A 19,885-nucleotide genomic window follows, 5' to 3' on the forward strand; every position below is an offset into this window, starting at 1 on the left:
ATGACATAACTGAGCAATAGATATTTCTCCACAATGATAGCATGGCCATCAGAAATGCCATTCATAGGCCAGCGATCTTGCTGTAGTTCAATAGCCTGTCTCTGACTCCAGCCTGCAGTAGATATTTTGGGATGAGACTTTGATACTCAACTCACTCTCTCTCTGTGCAGGCAGAAAGGACAAGGCACTTCCCTGAAGTATTTTTCAGGCCATTAGCACCATGAAGAGAATAAGAAACAGCATATACTAGCAATAAACTGCCAGGTTTCTGCCATATTTGAGTGCCATATCTGGCACTCAGGAATCCTACAGAAGTTGGCCAAGGAGTTCTGTGGCCTGGGGATGTATGTAATAATATGACTTTGTAATAAATAACTGAATGTTGAGAAAAACCCCAGAAAGAGAAAAGGTGCTCATTTCTTTTCTCAGATGCATAAAGGACCAAATAGCCAGAGACTGCTTCATTTTACTTCAGAATTAGAAGAAGAAAAGAAAAAGAACAGGTGCCAAATACACCTGATAATGATTTAAGGATGGGAATATAATTTATGCTAGTCAGCGTGGGTTTGTGTCTGACAAACCCCATTTTGCTCTTTGGTGAATTTATGACTTGAATTAGAAGAGGGACTGTGGGGATGTGATGTCTTTAGGCTCCTACAAGGCTTTTGACTTGGTACAACACAACGTTCTGATTAAAAATTAGCATTATACAATATTGATAAAGCACGTGTTAAGTGGATTAAGATCTGGCTCAGTGACAGATCTCAAAAAGTTCTCATCAGAGGGGAATTATCACTGGATGGAAACAGTTTGTAAAACACTCCGCAGGGGTAAATTCTCTTTGGTAATGTGGAGATGAATATGATATGGCTGCAGATGGGACCTGCTAGGGTGCTGGGACTGGAGGGTGGTAGGGATGAAGTTCCTTCAGAGCAGTTGGGTTTGAGTGGGGCTGTTTAGCAGAGAAATTGGGGTTTGGTATGGCCAAGTCTAAAATGAAACATGGATGGAGGTTCACCTGGTGTCCTGGAAAATGGTGCTGGGGCTGAGCCCTCACTGAGGCTCTTGATGCTCCTGGGATGAAACCAGGAGCTGGGCAGTGTTTTCATTCCTGGGGTAATTATCTCCATACTGATGGCAGGATGCTGCACAGGGGATGCTCTGCTTGGGCTGGAGTGCAGCTTTCAAAGGGAGGGACTGAAAAACTTCCGTAAACATCATGTAAATGAGTTGAAGACTGGAGAAAATGCCTTGCAGTGAGAGACTTCCAGAGCTCAATCTGCTTAGCTTATCAAAAAGAAGATTAAGAGGTGACTTGATTACAGAGTATAAGTGCCTTTACAAGGAGCAAATATCAGGGACTAAAGGGCTTTTTAATCTATCAAGGAAAAGCATAACAAGGACTAATGGCTGGAAGCTGTGAAAAATTCAAATTAGAAATAAGGCAAGCGTTTTGTAAAGTGAGAACTGCTGACCCTGGGGATGACTTTGTGGAGGAAGAGGTGGATTCTTCCCCTCCTCGCCTCTCTTGGAGTGGGTGCCTTTCTGCCTTTCTGTGCAACATACTTCAGCCCTGATGCTGTTCATATTCTCTGTAGACAGCTAAGGCATGAAGGCTTGTGGTGTGTCAAGGGCAGAGGACAGAGGCTGTGAGTCATTCCAGCTCTTAACCCATTTAAACCTGTGCTTCTTGCTTGAGCAGGGAGGTACATGGCTGGGGCTCCCTTGCAAAAGCCCAGAACAGGTCTCCCCAGCATGTGTGGGTGGCAGAGGGGGAATTGCACCCCCTGCTCTTTTCTGTTGGCTAGATTTACACATAGAGACACAAACGAGCCTATTTTCCTAGTTCTCTGTGTTGATGCTCTTGCCTCTCCTCCCTAGCTGGTCTTGCAGGCCTGGAATGTCCCAGACCTCTCGGCAGGAGTTAACTGCTCCTTTGAAGACTTCACTGAGTCAGAGAGCCGCATTGAGGATGGGAAGATCTACTGCAGCTCTCCCTCTGCCAAGGATGTCATCCCCATCACCAGGGGCCGCGGTGAGCTTGTGCCCCAGAGTGGGAAAAAAGCCTGAGACAAATGTCCCCTGTATTACCCCACAGGCAGATGTGGACAAGGACAGTGATCCCTGTCTCGGGATCTGAACCCCACTTGGGTTCTTGGGATATAGGAGGAGAAGGAATTGCTGCTTGTGGGAGGCTGGTTTTTTAGTCTCCTCCAAGCCATGGACACAGCTGCTTGGATGCAGCCAATGGCAGTGGGCTTGGAACTAGATAATCCTTAAGGTCCCTTCCAGCCCAAGCCACTTTGTGATTTTACTTGCTGACCACTCCTGGACACCCTGGCCCTATTTTCATCTCTGAGCCGTTCCTGGGCAGATGTGGCCGTGAGGTCTAGGACATTCTCCTGACCCCAAAACTATTAAACCCTCCTTCAGTATGCTCAGTATAACCCAACGCCCCAGTCTGCATGCCAGCAGGTTGTGTTTAGCTGTAGGGGCTCAAAGCTGTACTTGGGCTCTGTTGGCTTCTTAGGTGTTTGAATGGGGGTGGATGAACATTCTCTCTTTTTATTGCCACACTTGGAGGATTTTGTTAATTAACTGGACTAAATGGTGATGCCCAGCTTCCTCCAGCCCATCACAAGCCTTGGACTGAATGCTGGGCCATGCACCGTGTCCTTTCTGATGTCTTTTTTTGCCTGGGTCTCTTGCAGGTGATAAGCGAGTGGTGAAGCTCTACCTGAAATCCAAGGAGACGGGGAAGAAATTTGCCTCTGTGGATTTTGTTTTCTACAACTGCAGCGTCCATCAGTCGTAAGTGGCCTGGACTTTGTGGGAGGGCTCCAGGAACAGATTGGTGAGACTGGGAGAGAGAGTTCTCAGTTTTGTGGGTGCTGATGTTGCAAGAGGAAAGGCCACAAGGCAGTTGAGTACAGTGGTGTTTACAGTGAGAAACCTCCTCCTTTTGCCCATGTAAACTGGGACGGTGACCAGAGCACCCACAGTTGGTTTGGGTGTGTGGGAACATGTAGCGTCAGGACAGAACTTCACATAAAAACAGGGCTTTGGGTTTGGCAAAACTTTGGAAGTAAAAGCGAGTTTACTGCACTGCAGAATGTAGAAATCAATCCATGTGACCGAAAACGCCAAGTGTCTTGTTATTCCTGGAAACTGTTAACAGGAGTGACTTGGCAATGCAAAAGGAGAAGCCTGTACTTTCCTGCCACAGTACCTGCTTCCCAGGCCTGCTGGAGAGGGAGCTGGAAAGTTACAGCAACATGGGATGGAACATGCTGCATGTCCTGAGGCGTTTACCCAAGAATTTCCTAACTGGAAGTAATTGTGAATTTGCTTTCTTGTCAGGCTGCTGAGAAATCTACTCCTGTAAGGGTTTTTAGACAGCTTGAGATATGCATTTGATAAAATAGAGGAGGTGTGGATTATTGATGTGCTGTCTAAGCAAGGTGTCTAAAGTCTCAAACCACAACTCCTGATGAGCTGCAGACAGTGTTCTTGAGCAGTGGGGGATGACTGTCCTGTAGGACCATCAGAGCTGATTCTGGGGTGTGTTTGGGCAAAGAATTTGGAGCTCAAGAATGCAAGAGATTTCATTACTTTGCCAGAAACTTCCCATGGATGGTGGCGCTCTGGCTGATCAGTAATTACAGACTAGCAAATGCCAAGTGATTTCTTTTGGATGTCTTTTTGCAAAGTGTTGAGCCTGGCTTGGGGGCTCTTCTGGAATTTGCTCCTCCAAAGCCTGTTCAGAGTTTCCACTTTGATCAGAGAAGAGCAGATGAGATGCAGGTGCCTTAGATGGGAACCCACCTGCAGTGAGCTCCAGGAGGAATGTGTCAGAGGACAGCCCCTGCAAAGTTTCTGCATCACAGGGATTCCTTCCCTCCTGCTCTTTGCACAGGGAACAGGGCTACTCCTGGGAGCACTGTGCCAGTGAGGGAGGAGAGACTTTGTAAACCTGACTTTCTCCCTCACCTTGACTCTGAGATGAGCTTTGTCTCCCTTCATGTCCTGTGGTTTCAATAACATTAGCTCAGCTTTGGCTTGGGCTGGCTGCATGTCACTATTTTGCAAATCAAAAAGCAGATATGACTTTTATTTTTCTAAATGAAAGAAAGATGACTTTTAAGTACAAATGGCATCAGATTTGGTCCAATCCGTGGCCTGGTGGGAAGAGATGGTGAGGGAATTGGCATTTTATGTGCCTGACACAGGAGGGGAAAAAACCCTTACCCCCCCTGAAACAAACCTACAACAAAGAGCCTGACTGATTTATTACTGCGTTGATGTTTAATTTTGGATGCATTATTTAAAAAGGCTAATTATGGATGCATTAATATTTATGGGCTCCAGTTGAAGCTGATAGAAAAGTCCATGTTCTAAGCTGGTGAACATTATTATATTTTTTTATGTCAAGAGTTTTAGGGTTTGGAGGTAGTTTTAACTATGTGACCTGCAGTCGAATCATAGCCAAAGAGCATGACAATACCTCCTGGGATGATGCAATACTTTTAAATACCATTTGCAGACAGATGTCTTTAATGGATCTCTCTGGAGTTAATAGCCTTTCAGATGCAGGTTTCATATTTTGTGGAGGAAAATCTATACATCACCCTGATAAATTCTGTATTAGGAACAATATACTTTTCCACAAGGCTAATGTTTTTCCTGTGGAGATCTCCGATCACTGAGTATTATGTTTTCTTTTTGTATTTGGATGGCTTTGCATAGGTTGGAAGGCAGAGTTCTGCATGTCAAATCATTTCTCAGCTGAGGACAAAATGTTTGAGTGAGATTTTTCAGATGGTTATGGAGAGATGGGAAGCTAGTGAGGCAGCTCTTTGCTGATGTCAGCTGAGGTAGCTCCAAGGGAAGCCAACATAGCTCCTCCATGTGCACCAGGGAGAGTCTGACCCTTTTTATTTTCAGCAGACATCTGGAAAGGCATCAGCAAATTGCGGGCTGTGGGGCAGGTCCTGCTGCTGCATGAGCATCCTGGCTCTCTTATATCCCACCACTTTGGCAGGTCTTCTTCCCATGCATTTTCAAGGGCTGCTGGAACCTGCCGGGTCAAAGGAGGGGCTGCAAGAAGGGAAGATGCATCTGATCACTTCTGCAGAAGAGGAGGTTGTGCTGCCTGTATGTTTGGCTGTGATGTTCTGAGCGGCAGGGGGTGCCTTCCAGGTTGAGCTCCAAAGCTGTCCCATCTGTTAATGCAGGGCTTTATGCCTGTATGATGGAACTGCCCCCATCACAGACCAGCATCGGTGGCTCCTGGGCTACTTTGCGCAGGGTCCCTGGGAGCCCTGGTGTGGAATTTGCATCCTCTCTGGAGCTTCATTCCCTTCCAGGGGTCACCTGGGAAGCTTCTGGAGGTCCCAGCTTTAGGTACTCAGGGCTCCTGAGGGGCTCGTGTGTGTCTTTTGGACATCCTGCTCCTAAAGGCTTGGGCATTAGGGGATGTTTCTGGCTGAGCTGTGGGATATGCATTGAATAGGGGAGTGGAAAGAGTTCAATGCAGAGAAATGAGGCCCTTGCAAAGGGGGATGTGGCTGCCTGAGGGTTGCTGCCAGCCCACAGCAGAGGATCAGGGTTGCCCACAGGCTTCTCTGCAACTCCTGAGGACAGGCTCCGGTTCCTGCAGTGGAGAATGAGATGAAAACCCTCATGGCAGGGACTGGGTGAATTCCTTGGAGGTTTCCAATGGGACACCAATCAAGTGCAGGCATTTAAAAGGCCTCTCAGCACCTTTGATCGTGTAATGAATCAGCCCGAGCCCAGTGCATGCATGGGCAGATGTTGAGGTCGTCTTTGTCAGAGTTAAACGTCTTCTTCAAAGCATTTGTGGGGAAATGAGTCCCCTTTTAAGATAAAGATGTAACACCAGGCTCCCTGCCTGCCTCTGGCAGAGCTTGCCAGCGAGGTAGGGAAGTAGGGAATCCTCACAGAAAGCTAGTGAGCAATTCCAGGGAATAGTAAGATGTATTTATTTCTTCCCACTGTTTCCATGTTTCTTGCTGGATTTTTCCTCTGGAAACTCTTGTTTCATAAATCCTGTTGTGGTTTGGCTTTTTAGAGTGTGTGGCTGTGGGAATGGAGCTGGCAAGTGGAGTGGGATGGCGAAGAAGATGAGAGCCTTTGATGCTTCCTTCAATTCTGTGGGCAATTGTTGCAGGGCTGCTGGTTTTTCAACTGCCATTGTGCTCAGCATATCACCAGCACGTCCTGCCACTGCAATGTGGAAGCAAAAATCCAGGTGGTGGCACAGGGAAAGGGGGAAAATCATATCAGCAAGTCTGAGTCCAAGAGGGAATCCGAGCATCCTGGAAACCTGTCTCCAGTCCAGGAGGTGGTCATGTTGCTACCAGCCTTGTGGTTGTGCCTCAGTGTAGTGACAGCTGTGACACCCATGTCCCATCAGCTGCAGGGTGAATGTCTCTAAAGCTAGAGCAAGGGCAGACATGCCAAATGGCTCTAACTCCTCCAGGCTGGAGAGATGTGACTGTGCTGTGTCTCTATCCCACAGGTCAAGCTTTCCCTGTAAGCCTCCATTAACTAAATGGGATTTTAATGCATGTCCCAAGTGCTGGGAGCAGCAGGGTTGTGCTGGTAAGGCAGAACTGGGCTGTTTTGGTGGCCAAGGCACCTGTTGGCACCCATGGCACAATTCCAGCCCTTGAGCCACTGGCCTTCTCTCCGCAGCCTTTCTTTCTGCCTGCACATGGTGTGCTTCTCTGTTGGCCCACTGCTGCTCGTTTCCAGATGCTTACAGATGCTTTCTTTTCAAAGGCATAGACAGATGGCTGCAAGCAGTTGAGTGAATGAATCTGAGTTTTCAGGGCTGAGTTGTGTGGTGGTAACCGGTCCCTGTGTGTTCCTGGGCTGGGGCAGGTGGAAAATCCTGCAGGATGGCTCCAGAGACAGCTCAGGATAACCTGGTTTACATCATGTATGTTGTGAATGAGGGGGACTAGTACTGCCTGGTCTTTTGCTTTAGTAAGGGGAGGCAGCTGAGTGTCTTTCAAGAGAATTGTCTTAAAACACTGGACATAATTCTACATCTTCCAGTGATGATGGATGCTCTGAACCACCCTGTGAGTAAGTACCTTGACAAAACCCAACAGGGGTGCAAAAGAATTGGTGTGAAAGGAAGGGCAGAAATGGATTGAGATGGGCAGGGATGGAGGGAGGTGAGAGGTGACTCTCACCCTACACCTTTCCTGGGCACTAGTGAGGAACCTGCCTGTAGGTCTGTGTAGGGGCTGGGGGGACACTGACTGTCTGGTTCCACTGCACTTCAGGAATTCCCCTTCTCCCTAGAGCAGGGATGGATATAAGCCCAAAGCACTGCAGTTCAGCCCCTCAGCCCTGACAGCTGCTGCTCCAGATGCAGGCTGTGCTGGAGCTGAGTATTCACTAAGGATGCATCCTCCTGCCAAGAGGAGATCTGAGGAACAGTCGGGGGGCTCGCAGGCGGCTGTGCTGTGCCTGCACAGATGCTGTTTTCATCAACACTGTGTTTATAATTTCCCTTCTTAATGGACCTCCCCTGCTCTGCTCTTGATGCCATTCAACTTCCCCCTGTTCCTCCTCCCTGCCCTTCACTCCATGTCCTTCCTTCCTTCACGGACATGCTGAGCCATAGAAATAGCCTCTGTGTTTGTGTGTGTGTGCTCACACCTCCTTGTCCTGCTCGTGTTTGCTGCTCAGGCTTATCTCACTCCTGTGGATGCTGTTTTTGTTTTCTGCCCCTGCTGTTCAGTGTGATGAAGAGCTTTGGGCTCCTTTGGGCACGTGGCATGCCTGGGGCTGGCAATGCAGGAAGGAGAGTGAGTGAGGAGCACTGCTGGCTCTCCACACTTCCCGTCAGCTACAGCTTTGCTTTGGGTCATGTGTGGAGACAGCTGGAACCTCTCCATGGTCACTGGAGGCGGCTGCACACTCAGGGAGGAGTCAGTCCCTGGGTCATGGCTCATTGTGCAGTGATGCTTTTGGCTGTGTACCCACCCTGGAGAGGTGTCTTTGCTGTCCTTCTGTCCTGTCTGCACCCGTGCTTCTCTGCAGTCCTGCCAGATGTTTCCCTAGCATGGCATTACCAAGTTTGGGATCATTTATGGAAGTGGAGGGGAGCAGTGCTGGCAGTTTCTGGCCTAGCTGTGGAGTGAGATGTGGGCAAGCATGGGGGCTGTGAGGAGGCCCTCTCTTTGACCGTGGGGCACTCAAAGTTGGGCAGAGTTGCTTTGTTGCCTACAAGAATGCCTGCCCTGGCTGGGAAAGGTTTCAGGCCAGCAGTGAGCCTGGACGTGTTTTGGGATGGGGCACTTGGCAAAGAGTGACCCTGAAATCCTGCTCTGAGGCTGGTGCCCCTCCTCTCTCACAAGGAGGCAAGGAGGGCACTACCAGTGGGTCTGGCCCCCTTTGCCTGTCTTACCGGGGGCTTCATCTCCACCAGCACCTGGCAGGGCTGGGGAGGAGGCAGATGGGGAACAAGCTGTGGGTCCATATCAGTGCTGCACCCCCACCATCGGTTTTCTGCCTCGCTGGGCTTCCTGCTCTCCTGGCATGCTTTGGGGAGGTGGAACACTTCAACACATGAAGGAGAGCCTCCCTCTAATTACCAGGAGTGATGAAAGCCTCTTAGGCAAGAAGTGATGAGGGAAGAGTGCCTGACCGTGGGAAGGAGAGAGACGGCACAGATGGCATCATGCTGCTGAGCAACCTGCTCCTGTGCCAGGAACAGACAGCAGTGGCACACGGACACACCAGGGTATGGACACAGCTCCAGCCACACTGCCCAGCCTGACCAGCAGCCAGGGATTCCTGCCTCATCTCCTGTCCTGGGCTTTGGGCAGCCTTGCAGGGTGCTGTGGTGGTCAAACAGCCGTGCTGAGGCCTGCAGGACTGTAAACAGTGAATGTCTGGGACATTCCACTGTAAACAGTGTTTCACCATGTTACTGGCACCCGAGTGCTGGCTCACCACTTTGACCTGGGTGGGCTCTAAATGTAGCAGAAATGCTGCAGAGCAGAGAGCAAGGTGTGTGTGGTGAGTGCTCCCACAGTGGCATTTGATACCCTTATGGCAGAAGGAGAGCCTTGGCAGAAGGGAGAATGTGGAAACCATCGCTGAGGATGGGGCTTTAGGAGTGGCTCAGTTAAGTTACAAGCAACTGAGAGGGCTAAAGTAGGAAGGGGGAACCACTCAGTGTGTACATGGAGGATAACCTGGGATCCTTTGGCAAGTGGAGACTGGGAGATCAGCTGGACCTGCAGTAATTAAATGGCAAAGGAGACCTTCAGGTGAGGAGGATCTTGAAATAGCCATGACTTGGCTTTGACCCTGAAGAACTGCAAAGTAGAGCTTTAGCTGTTGGGGCTAAGGTGCCTGGGGCAGGGCTGCATCAGGAACTTCACCCAGCTGCTTTGAGATGCCTTGTGAGTTGGTGGAAAGGGGACTGGGGAGTCTTTTTGCAGACCCTGAAGGACCTGGTGACTGAAAAATCTCTTCTTTGGAGGATGGTGGAGGCAATTCATGGGAGATTGTGCTGCTTAGTAGTTGGGCCCCAGCATGTGGCTTGTGGCTGCTTCTGCTTCTCTCTTATGTGACCTCTCTGGGGCTGCACTACTCTCATGAGGATTAATCTGTATATTCCCTGTCCTGCCCCTCCATATCCTGGATTTATCTGTCCACTGGTCCTGCCTGAGCCCTTAGCAGGAGGGCAGGAGCTGTCCTTTGCCTTTGTTTGTGTTCCCTATTCCCCCCACCTTCTGCACCTCCCTCCATCAAAGCAACCAGAGATAGGAGGCTGTGGCTCTGCTTTTAAGTCAAATCTCTGCAGCTGAAATAAAATTGCATATATTTGCATAAGGAGCATCTCAATTAGCATATTTGTGGGTAAAGCTAAAAGGGCTGTTCATTTGAAAGTGAAAATGTGAGCGAAACATGGAAATGACTTCCAGCCCCCTTTGCAAGCAGCTTAATTAAATATTTCCTTAGTGAGTGCGCATGGATTTGGGAGGCTCTTGCTGTATATGTAATGGTGTGTGAAACCCCAGGGCGTGCCGGGAGACCTGGTCATGCAAAGCCTTGGGTGTGTCTTTGCACCCTGGGCTGCCCTTGCCCTGTGGCTCCCTCACAACCCCACACCTCCAAGGTGACAATTCTGCTGGAGGGTGAGGGATTTGGCGTGCCAGGCTCTGCCACCAAGGATATCTTCTCCAGGAAGATTGTCTTTCTGCTGCCTCACAGGGTTATGCTGTGTTTTCCTGTCGTTTCCCAGGGGTAGAGGCAGAGAGGTAGCTGTGATTAGGAGGAGGATTGGGCTGGGCAGGGCTGCCTGCCTCCTACCAGAGCTGTGTTCAGGGAAAGAGCCTGTCTTTGTTTAAGTATAATTGCTTTGGGCCTGATCCTTTTGATGCTTAGATCAGTGAGGAGCAGGTATGAGCCTTCTAGGGAGAAAAGTAGTGCTGTTGGTTTTTTTTTTTTTTTTTTTTTTTTTTTTTTTTTTTTTTTTTTAAAGCCAGGCTGATTATTTTTACTGCCTTTTAGCTTATGCCTCAGCAGCTCTCCCATCTCCTCCTTGGGAGAACAGCTTGGTCTGCATAGACATATCTGATGCAGACCCGCCCCATGAAGGCTCGTGTACTAAATGTGGGACCTGTCTGCTATGCCCCCCCAGACAGCATGGCAGGGAGGGCTCAGCCTCTTCCCTCCTCATAGGGGTGAAACCTCCAAAAGCCTTCCTTCAGCTGTGGGATGTCCTGTGCCTGCAAACAGGGATGCCTGGGAGGGGGTAAGCGAGGGAGTTAACCAGGTTGTTGAGGTGCCACTCCTATGAATGCTCGTGGGACTCTGTGTGTCCCCTCTGCTTTGGGGAGTGTCATCAGGTTGCTGGGGCTGGTTTCATTGCTAAGAAGAATGGAAAACAGAGCATGGGGCTCCTGGCATCTCTGAGTCCTGAGCACACCCCCAGAAAAGATGCAGAGAGGGGAGCAAGAGTGATCCCTGGCACAAAGAGCCCTGAGAGGAGGCTGGGGAGGGAGACAGAAGCGTCTGGGGCTGAGGAGGGGTGGAAACCACAGACACAACGCATGCGCGGCCGTGGAGGGCTGGGGCTGAGGGGGCCAAGGGAAGGGGTCACACACAACCTATTGTGAGAGGCTGAAAAGCACTACAGTCCCGAAATGTTAATCTGACCCAAACCTTTCGCCAGTTATAATTTTCCTCTCAATGAGCATGCATTAATCTGGCTCTTTCTCCCCTGTTCCCCTGTGGTGCAGAGCCCTTGTTCTGCTGCCTCTTGCTAAAATCGCCTTTCATTGAACCCAAATAAAGCTCCTGAAGTCTGGAGCTTGGCCCCTGCTGGAGGCGGGCGGTCAGGGTCAGCCTACCAGGAGGAGGAGGAAATGTGGCCTCTTGAGCTGGGGCACAAATCCTGCAGTGCCTGAAAGACCATAGCCCCCCCACCCTGCCTGGACAAAGCCTGGCGGTTCAGGTTGTGCAGGCATCTCCCTCCCAGTACGTGGGCCGTGCCCCATGTGTAAGGGATCCTTTCCACCCTGAGGTACAGGATCACCTATGGATGTTGTCCTGCTGAAGCATCCCAAGAAATGTTCCTGTGGACTCTGCCTTGATGCTGCCCTAACACTGCCCACTTCTCTCCCTGTGCAGCTGCCTGTCCTGTGTGAATGGCTCCTTCCCCTGCCACTGGTGCAAGTACCGCCACATCTGCACCCACAATGCTGCTGATTGCTCTTTCCTGGAGGGACGTGTCAAGCTCTCTGAGGTAAGACAGTGTGAGATTGCTCCCCTTGCCTGTTCTGTCTCAGGTCCTGTCACAGTCTCCTGCTCTTTGGGGAAGGATTTAGAGGAAGGCAGACTCCTTCAGAAACCAATCCCACTGCTTCTCCTGGGGTGTTGGAACTGCCTGAGGAGCAGTGAGGGAGGAAAGGGAAATGCTGATAGAACTGTGTGCTGGTTGGGAGAGGTTGTGTGGCTGTGGAGAGGCAGCTTGGGAAGTCGGCTGAAGCCCGGAGCACTTTAGGCTGAATGAAAGGAAAAACAAAGGCAAAGACGCTAAAGCATTTTCCTTTGATGTTTGTGAAGGGAGCAAGCTTGAACTGTCATTGCAGAACAACTTGTTTTTGGAGAGGGGAAGGTTGAAATCTGTAAAAAAACCTGTTTTTACTGCACCTCATGCTTTCTTCATCTCAGCTGCTTTGCTAAGGAGCATGTGCTTTCGTGGGGGTTTATCCTGTGCAGCATCCGTGCCACCCCCTGGGGAAACCTGCCATTGGCAGGGTGTTGGCAGGATGTCCTGCTGTCCTCAGCCTTTGGTGGCATTGCTGGGTGCTTGGCTTGGCTATGGAGGTTTGACAAGCCTCTGCTGGCTCTACAGTAAATCCTGATTTGGATCCTGAAGGGAGAGTTATGGGAAGGAAACTCTGTCCCTATTCTGGAAGGGGGCTCCAGTTGAACTTATCTGGGTTTCCCATTGCCTGTACATGGCCCCAGTAGGAAAGGTCCCACTGCCTCCAGGGGAATTTACTAACCTGAGAAAGTTGGAAAAAGCTGTTTTCTCTTAGCTTGTGCTGTGAAGAAATCCAGTGAGCAATCTGCCTATCTCAGGCATCCCAGGAGCCTGCTCCTGAGGTCGTGCTTCCAGCCAGCCCTGACATTGTTTCTGCAAATGCGACACGTGGTGTCCAGACCACTGGAACCCAGCTGTTCTTGTCTGCCCATTCCCCTCACTGAGGCCATGGGGTCTGCCCCCTCCCTGCCAGTTGAACCCCAAAGCATCTGGATGTACCCCACAGTGGTGGTGCCCTTGGCTTTTGTGCAGCTCTCTCACAGACTGGCTGCTCAGGAACCTGTGTCACTCCCCAGTGTGAACAGGGTGTCCCCCAGCAGACCTTTTGGTCACATGGGAGATGGACCAGTGCCTGATTTGAGGTTTGGATCGCTTGGCTCGGCCTGTTTGCACATTGGTGTGACCTCAGCAGTTCCCAGCAGGGATGGTGAGGCACCCTCAGACCAGCTGCAGCTGTGGGCTCCATGACCAGGCTGGGATGAGACATCCTGTCCCCATCCCTGGCCATCCTGGTCCCCAGCAGGATGGTGTGGTGGGTGGTGTGGTGGGTGGGGGTGCCAGTCCCATGGTACCATTGGACAAGTTAATGGTAGACAGCCAGCCCCATCCTCTCTGCAGGAAGGTTATTTTAAGCAGGATTTGGTCTGTCTGTGTTGGTTGGAGTGTGGTGGGCACTGGTCAGGAAATGCAGGGACAGAGGGTAACTGTCTCTGCTTCTTCCCCCTGGATAGTTCACCACAATTTCCTGGGTGGGAAAGTGGTTGTTTTGTAGGAAAACAGAGTGACCCATGGCACTCTGTCCTGGGAATGCCAGGAATGTTTGTCTGGGTTTCTGGGGGTGGCAGGGCTGGAATGGGGCATGAGTAAGAGCCATCACTCACATAAATATGCCTGGAAACAGTTACAGTAGTCAGGATGTCCCTGTCCACTGGTGGTAGTAGCTTTAAAGCCTGGGCTCTGGAGATTGCCCTTCTCTGGCTTTGCTGGGGGTGTGCAGGGCCGGGGAAGAGGTGATGGAGCAGCATAGGCTGCTGTTCATTTTTTTCCACTTGTGGTGTGCTGTGGTGGCCAAAGGGCTGCCAGTGATGGACATTGGAGCATCCCATCCCAGAATGCTGCTCTTTTGAGACAGCTCCTGCTGATGCAGAGCTGCTGTGGAGGGTGAAAGACTCCTAGACTAGTGGGAAACAAGTGTGTTGTGTGTTCAGGTCAGCTAGTGTTAGTTCTTCATTCCCCATCAGTGGGAATGGCTGAGGACTTTGTGAAAGAACCTCAGAGCTGGGATCAGGCCCAGCCCCAGACTACCTTCATCCTATCTCTGCTGATGCATAGCCTTGCCAGCTGGAGCTGGGAGCTGCCAGAGAAATCCAAATGGCAGCATAAAGCTCTTACCTCTCTGGACAAACCTGGGCACCCATGTCATGTTCTCATCCAGTTAGAAAAATGGTTTTCATGGAGAAAATCTGAGTTGTGTGATGTTTGGGAATTTGTGTGAGTTGTGGCCTTGCTTTTCTACTTAACCCGTGCCTTCATAGTTTTCTGGGGCCTGGGGCTCTGCTGGGAGGGGCTATTTTTGGCAGGACACAGGCTCTGTGGGCTATGCTGAGTATTCCCAGGGGTTGGAAGTGCTGGGCAGTGCCAGAGCAAGTTGTGTCAGCAGTTGGACTTGCTCATAGGGGAAATGAGTTGTCCTTGTACCCCCACCCCTCCGGGCACCCTGGGCGCCCACCAGCACCAGGTGCTTCCTGTTTGGGCGCGGGCTGACATTTTTGCTGGATGAGACACTTCTGCTGGCAGATGTGGAGTGTGTGACATCATGGGGGGATTCAGCTCAAACTACGGATCGGCAGAATGAGCCCACCTGTCTGTGTGGGGAGAGGGACACATGTTCCTGTGCTCCCTGTGCACCAGCCTACAAACAGCCACGGTGAGCCCAGCCTGGGAGGCATGGACTTACCCACCACCTCAGCTGGGCTGTGGCAATAATTACTGAAAAAGAGGAGATGGAAGTGTTGGAGAGTGAGCCAGGAGTTAATAGTTACCAAGCGTGTGTGTGACCCATGGGGAAGGCTTGTGCCACCCATGGGGTCCCCCTGCAGTGTAGAGGAGATCAAGTGGGCTGGGGCTGCTTCCTCTGACAGCACTTCCAAGCTGGGAGCTGTGGGGAAGAGCTACCATTGCAGTCATGGGGACACTCCATGGAAATGGCAATGGGCATGAGATGTCTCCCCACTGTGAGTTGAGCTGATTCTGGAAGTGGGGGGAAACTGAAGCCCCTCTTTGCAGAGTGGCAACCATGATACAGAGCAGGGAGGTAGCAGAGCAGTGCCCAGCATCCCCAGACTGATCCAGCCCTGTTGCCATCTCCAATTTGGGGCTAGCACTACTGTTCCTCTTAGCTTTTGTTTAGTATGTTTTGGAGATAAATGGTTTCTTCCCTTGAAAACTGTGCTTTTGGGGAATACAGACTTGTGAAGAACAGAAAACCCAGAGTAAAAGTAGTTGGGTTTTTCTGTCAAGATTTGCTAAATGAAACAATTTCTTTTTCTTTTCTCTGCATTGTTTGAAAGTTAATTGATCATACTAGCTGAGATATAAAGCCTGGCACTTTGCAAGGTTCAGCCTGGCTTGCTGCAGGATGGCAGGAGGCAGCTGGGCAGCCTTGGTCACATGTGGCTGCTGCTGGCCTTGGGGCCAGAGCTGCCTCTGCAGTGGCACTGTGACCATCAAAAGCTTTGTGAGAGCAGTGGAGCAGCTGTGTCCACTGCATTTCTGTTTTTAAAGCAGCTCACATGTTATTCCCTCTTGATGTTATTTCAAACCAACACTCCCAAGAGAGCTGCTGTAGGTGTGAGACCTCTGCCTGGCTCGGCAAAGCTGGCTTGGGATTGCATCAGGCTGTTGTTGCCAAAGTGTTACCCACTGGGGCTGCAGAGCTGTTTTGCTGCCTGAGCTCATTTATTTTTGCTCCCTCCTGCTCCCCTGTGCTTTGTACACAAGAGTCACCAGCTCCCCTGGAGCAGCTGGGAGCCTACAGCTATTAAAAGTGGAGTGCTCTGCCCTCCCAACATCTCCTTCCCCAGGGGCTGGCAGGGAGGTGCTTTCCTCTCCAGCTCAGACTCAGCAGCATCCCCTGGCTGGAGTCACTGTCTGCTGGGCAGCCTGCAGCTGGGATGGGTGGGATGACAGTGCTTTGAGCTGGTGCAGATAGAAGCAGCAGCAGCAAAATTTGCTGCAAAGCAGGTTTTCTGCCACACTGCAGGAGCACATTGCTGTATCAAAGAGGGGAAAGGCTTTTCTCTCTTACTTATGAAGGAAGCGGAGTGGAGACTGTAAGGGAAGCAGGAGGGCTGAGCAGGTAGCTTGACGATGAACAGTCCAATGGTCATTAACTCTAAAACCTACTGGCTGCAATGATGGCATTGAAGTCCATATTGTTACCAGTTGGCCCAAACACGTGTTGCTGTTGCAGTGGCAGGTTACAGATTCCAGAGATGGATGCTCTTCCCACCTCCCACCTAAATCAGCCTGTAGATAGTAGAAAACACTCTATTGCCCTGCCACCAGATTTCTTTGTGCTCTTCTTTCCTGTCTTCAGGGCTTTGGGCAGAGCAGGCATAGGTTGCAAGGTTTAGGGTTGCTGAGGATTTTGACAAGCATGTGCTCAGGGTGGTGTTTTTACAATGCATTACCAAGCCTGCCAGCAAGGAGAGGGTCACAGGGGTGCTGGGGGAGGCTGTACAGTGTTCCTGTCTCATCATCTGCCTCTTGTTCTCCTTGCAGGACTGCCCTCAGATCCTGCCTTCCACCCAGATCTACATCCCCGTGGGTGTGGTGAAACCCATCACCCTGACAGCTAAGAACCTGCCGCAGCCACAGTCAGGCCAGCGCAACTATGAGTGCATCTTCCACATCCCTGGCAGCACCACCCGCGTCACCGCCCTGCGCTTCAACAGCACCAGCATCCAGTGCCAGAACACCTCGGTGAGTGTGATGGGGGTCTCCTTGTCGTGGGCCCTGTCTGTGGGCTGCTCATTCCTGCCTGCCCTGGGACCATCCCACCTCATTGCATGGGCAGTTTTGCTCTCTTGTGGGCAGGTAATGGGGGTTTCTGTTGCTTGTGGGGTGTGAGGCGGGCTCCCTGCCACTATCCCCAGGGGCACTGGGAAGCTGCTTGGGGTTGTTCCAGATAGGATCAATGCTGAAGCCACCAGGCTGTAGGAGCACTTCCAAGGAAATTGGGTTTGCAAAGCTGAAGAAAGTTGCCTGGATGGAGCCAGCTGGGCCCGGATGTGCTGTAGCTCCTCTGACACCAAGCTGTCCCATTTTACAGGCGGGAAGGAGGTAACACCTCTGTGTCCCATTGCACATGTGGAGCCCTCCACATGCAGCTGTGCCTGCCAGCCCTGCAAGCGCTTCCCCTCTTTCCCTGTAGCCTCTGTCCATCCCTGACTCCATCCCTGATCTGACCAGCAGCTGCCTCCTTCCCCTGCCTGCCTGCCCTCCATCCCATGCTCTCTGCATCGCTCCCTGCCTCTGTGTCCTTGCCCCCTGCAGCCTTGTCACTTCAACTCTTTCCTGCCGGCATCTCTGCCTTCTCTGCCCTCTCCAGGCACCTTATCCCCTAAGTGGGAGGGGGTTTAGCAGTCCTGGGAGAGCTGTGTGTGTGCCTCTTACTGTACACCAGGCCCACAAACAAAGCCACTCTGGGTGCTAATAGCCCCACTGGGAGCTGTCGTTGCTCAGCTCCTCAGCTGCCCACTGTGCTCTACACTGACTTGCCCTCATCTAAATGGAGCCAGCCCCTCCCTTTGCTCTCCCATTTAATCCCTTTAAAATTTGTTTTTCATCTCTCATACTGTGAAAGCTCATTTGCAGCCTAACACCAGTGCCGATCCCTGCTCCCTTTGGTGGCACAAGTGACATTTAGAAGCCATTGAAGATGAGCACTGGCTCCCTCCCTCCTCCAGTGATCCCAGGGCTGCAGAGCCTTTGGACAGGAGGAGCATCCTGAGCCATTGCCTCCTGCCCTGGGCAGCAGTCCTGGGGGAATGCTATGCAGCCAATCCAGCCTCCTGCCAGGTCTCCTCTGCCTGGAGCTGGCAGCTGTCTCCTGCCCAGTTCTGTAGTGTGGGGTTTGGCTGAGTTTATTCCAGAGCAGTCTGGGACATGTGTACTGCAGGATGCTCCCTGTAGGGAAGTGCTGTGGCTGCACAGTGCTGACAGCAGCAGCCTGATGGCTCCTGTGGGGTGTTGGGGAGGGGTGCTTGTGCCAGAGGGGAACCTTTACATAACGGAGGTGGAGCTTGCAGAGAGGCTCTGAACAATGTGGACTCATTTCTCCCCAGTATGTTTCAACTTGTCAAGCAGGAGGGAGAGTCTAAAGCACAATGCATTCTCTGTGTTTCCCAAGGGATGCCATGGCTGCCAGGATTGATGCCATGAACTGCACGGCCTCTGCAGCTCTCCAAAGGGGTAGAACAGCTGTAACCAGCACCTTATCCTGGGCTGACAGTGGTAGATTTCCCTGGAAATTGTCAGGGATGCTGTGAAAACAGCACAAATTGTCAGAAGAGCATGTGTGTGGTGTTGTAAGGTACATGGGGAACAGGTAGCAGCAGCTCCATGGGGCTGCAGTCTGGGGCAGGAGATGTGGCTTTTGGTTTCAGGGTGGTTTCACAAAGAGAAAAAGAGAGTTTTGACTTGAAAGAAGCTGCTTTGCTTTCAGGGTCTGCTCGCCTGCTTTAATGTTTGAGGGCATTGAGCCAGGCTGCATTATGGTGTGGGGGATTCAGATTCACGCTTGTGTGGTGTTTGTCTCCTTCGTGCCTTTTTGCAGTCCATCTGGCTGCTTGACAGTGCTTCAGGCTCTCCCAGCCATGGCCCAATGGCTTCTTCCATTGCACTTCATCCTTCAGGTTAGAATCTCAGGCGTGGAGAACACTGGATAGTGGAGAAATAGGAAAAGGATGACGTCTTCCCAGCCAGCATGTGAAGGATGGATGCCAAAAGGCATTTAAGCACGCAGTGTTTCCAGGAGTTCAGTGGGATCTAAACAAGAGGTTAAATACTCTGTGGAATTCGGGATGCTTTCCTGAATCTCTGGCAAATGAAAGGCATAATAAGTCAAGCCCCTTAAAACTCTTTGTCTTTTGTTTTAGTGCTTGTCAAACTCCAATGACTAGTTAGCACTTTGAAGAAAGGACATCTTGGTTAAATATTCATCAATCCATTCATTAAGATCTGAGTGTTGACTATAAACATTGTTTGAAACACCCGATAGGTCTTTGGCAAACTCTAGGGAGACTCAAGCTCCGGTGTTCCTCAGCATCCCAGGCCATAAACCAAGCCGCAAGGACCTTTTCTGCCTCCACTTTGGTCTCTTTCTGCTCTTCAAGAGGAAAGCAACCATAATGGTTTTCCACATGTATTGTAAAGATGCAAAAAGGAAAGACAAGCCTAACTAAGAAAATGAAGATCTTTGCCAATAAACTAATTTTTCCAAATTGATTTGCTTTAATCTTCTGGAGGCAGATGTTTCCAGGCTTTCTTTTTTCAGCAGAGAATGGAGAAATGGTCACCTGTCTTAATGCATAAGGTTGATGCCACTGAGATTCATTTTCCAAATATGCTTTCTTTTGCCTGTTATTTCCTATCTGACGTGCCTCAACAGAGTTCATCCTCCTGATTGCTGCAAAAACGAAACAGTTTTGCAGTTGAAAAGTGCCACAGTCCCCAATCCACACTAATGCTTGTGACATTGGACCTGATCTGATTTAGTCCTAGCCTTTGCAAAATGGCTACAGGTGTTTCTTACTGTCAAGGGTTTGCCTTTTTCTCTAAAATGTTCCTCTTAATGCCAAAATATCCCCAGAGCTGCTGTTTCCCTTTAAATGTATGTATAGGGAAACCTCTGATCTCCTTTTCATGAGATTGTTGTCTCAACACTTTAAATTAAGCATCATGCCTCAGTTATTTTCCTTTCTTTTTAACCAAAGCCCCACGTGGTGAGGAGCAGCTGTGTCACCTCCCTGTCTCCCTTTTGGTTCTTTCCTCACCAGTGCCCCTGGCGTGGAGAGCCCACCTTACCCACTGTTTCTGCTGTGGCTGTGGAGGCTCCTCCCCTCTGGCTAGACTCGGGTTGGGATCTTCACCCTGGAGTGAGCATTATTGCTGGGACAAAGTGATGCGAGTGCAGAGCAAAGCTGGGCTGGCAGGGTGGGTACATGTGTGGTACCCCAGTGTGGATGCTAAAGCCCAGCCCCAAGTGCGGATGCTGTG

General features: G+C 50.7%; 1 protein-coding gene across 3 annotated transcripts in view; it reads left to right on the top strand.

Annotated features, from left to right (window-relative positions):
• Positions 1–19,885, top strand: part of PLXNA1 (plexin A1) — a 115,317-nt gene that overhangs the window by 52,223 nt on the left and 43,209 nt on the right. For all 3 annotated transcript variants that reach the window (XM_083869725.1, XM_083869726.1, XM_083869727.1), the window contains exons 7-10: positions 1,882–2,035; positions 2,712–2,811; positions 11,686–11,800; positions 16,388–16,588. In XM_083869725.1, the coding sequence (XP_083725851.1) occupies positions 1,882–2,035; positions 2,712–2,811; positions 11,686–11,800; positions 16,388–16,588 (570 nt within the window). The remainder of the gene's footprint in view (positions 1–1,881; positions 2,036–2,711; positions 2,812–11,685; positions 11,801–16,387; positions 16,589–19,885) is intronic.

This window comes from Zosterops lateralis (genome assembly GCF_965231275.1).
Source record: "Zosterops lateralis genome assembly, chromosome: 11".
Classification (NCBI taxonomy): Eukaryota; Metazoa; Chordata; class Aves; order Passeriformes; family Zosteropidae; genus Zosterops; species Zosterops lateralis.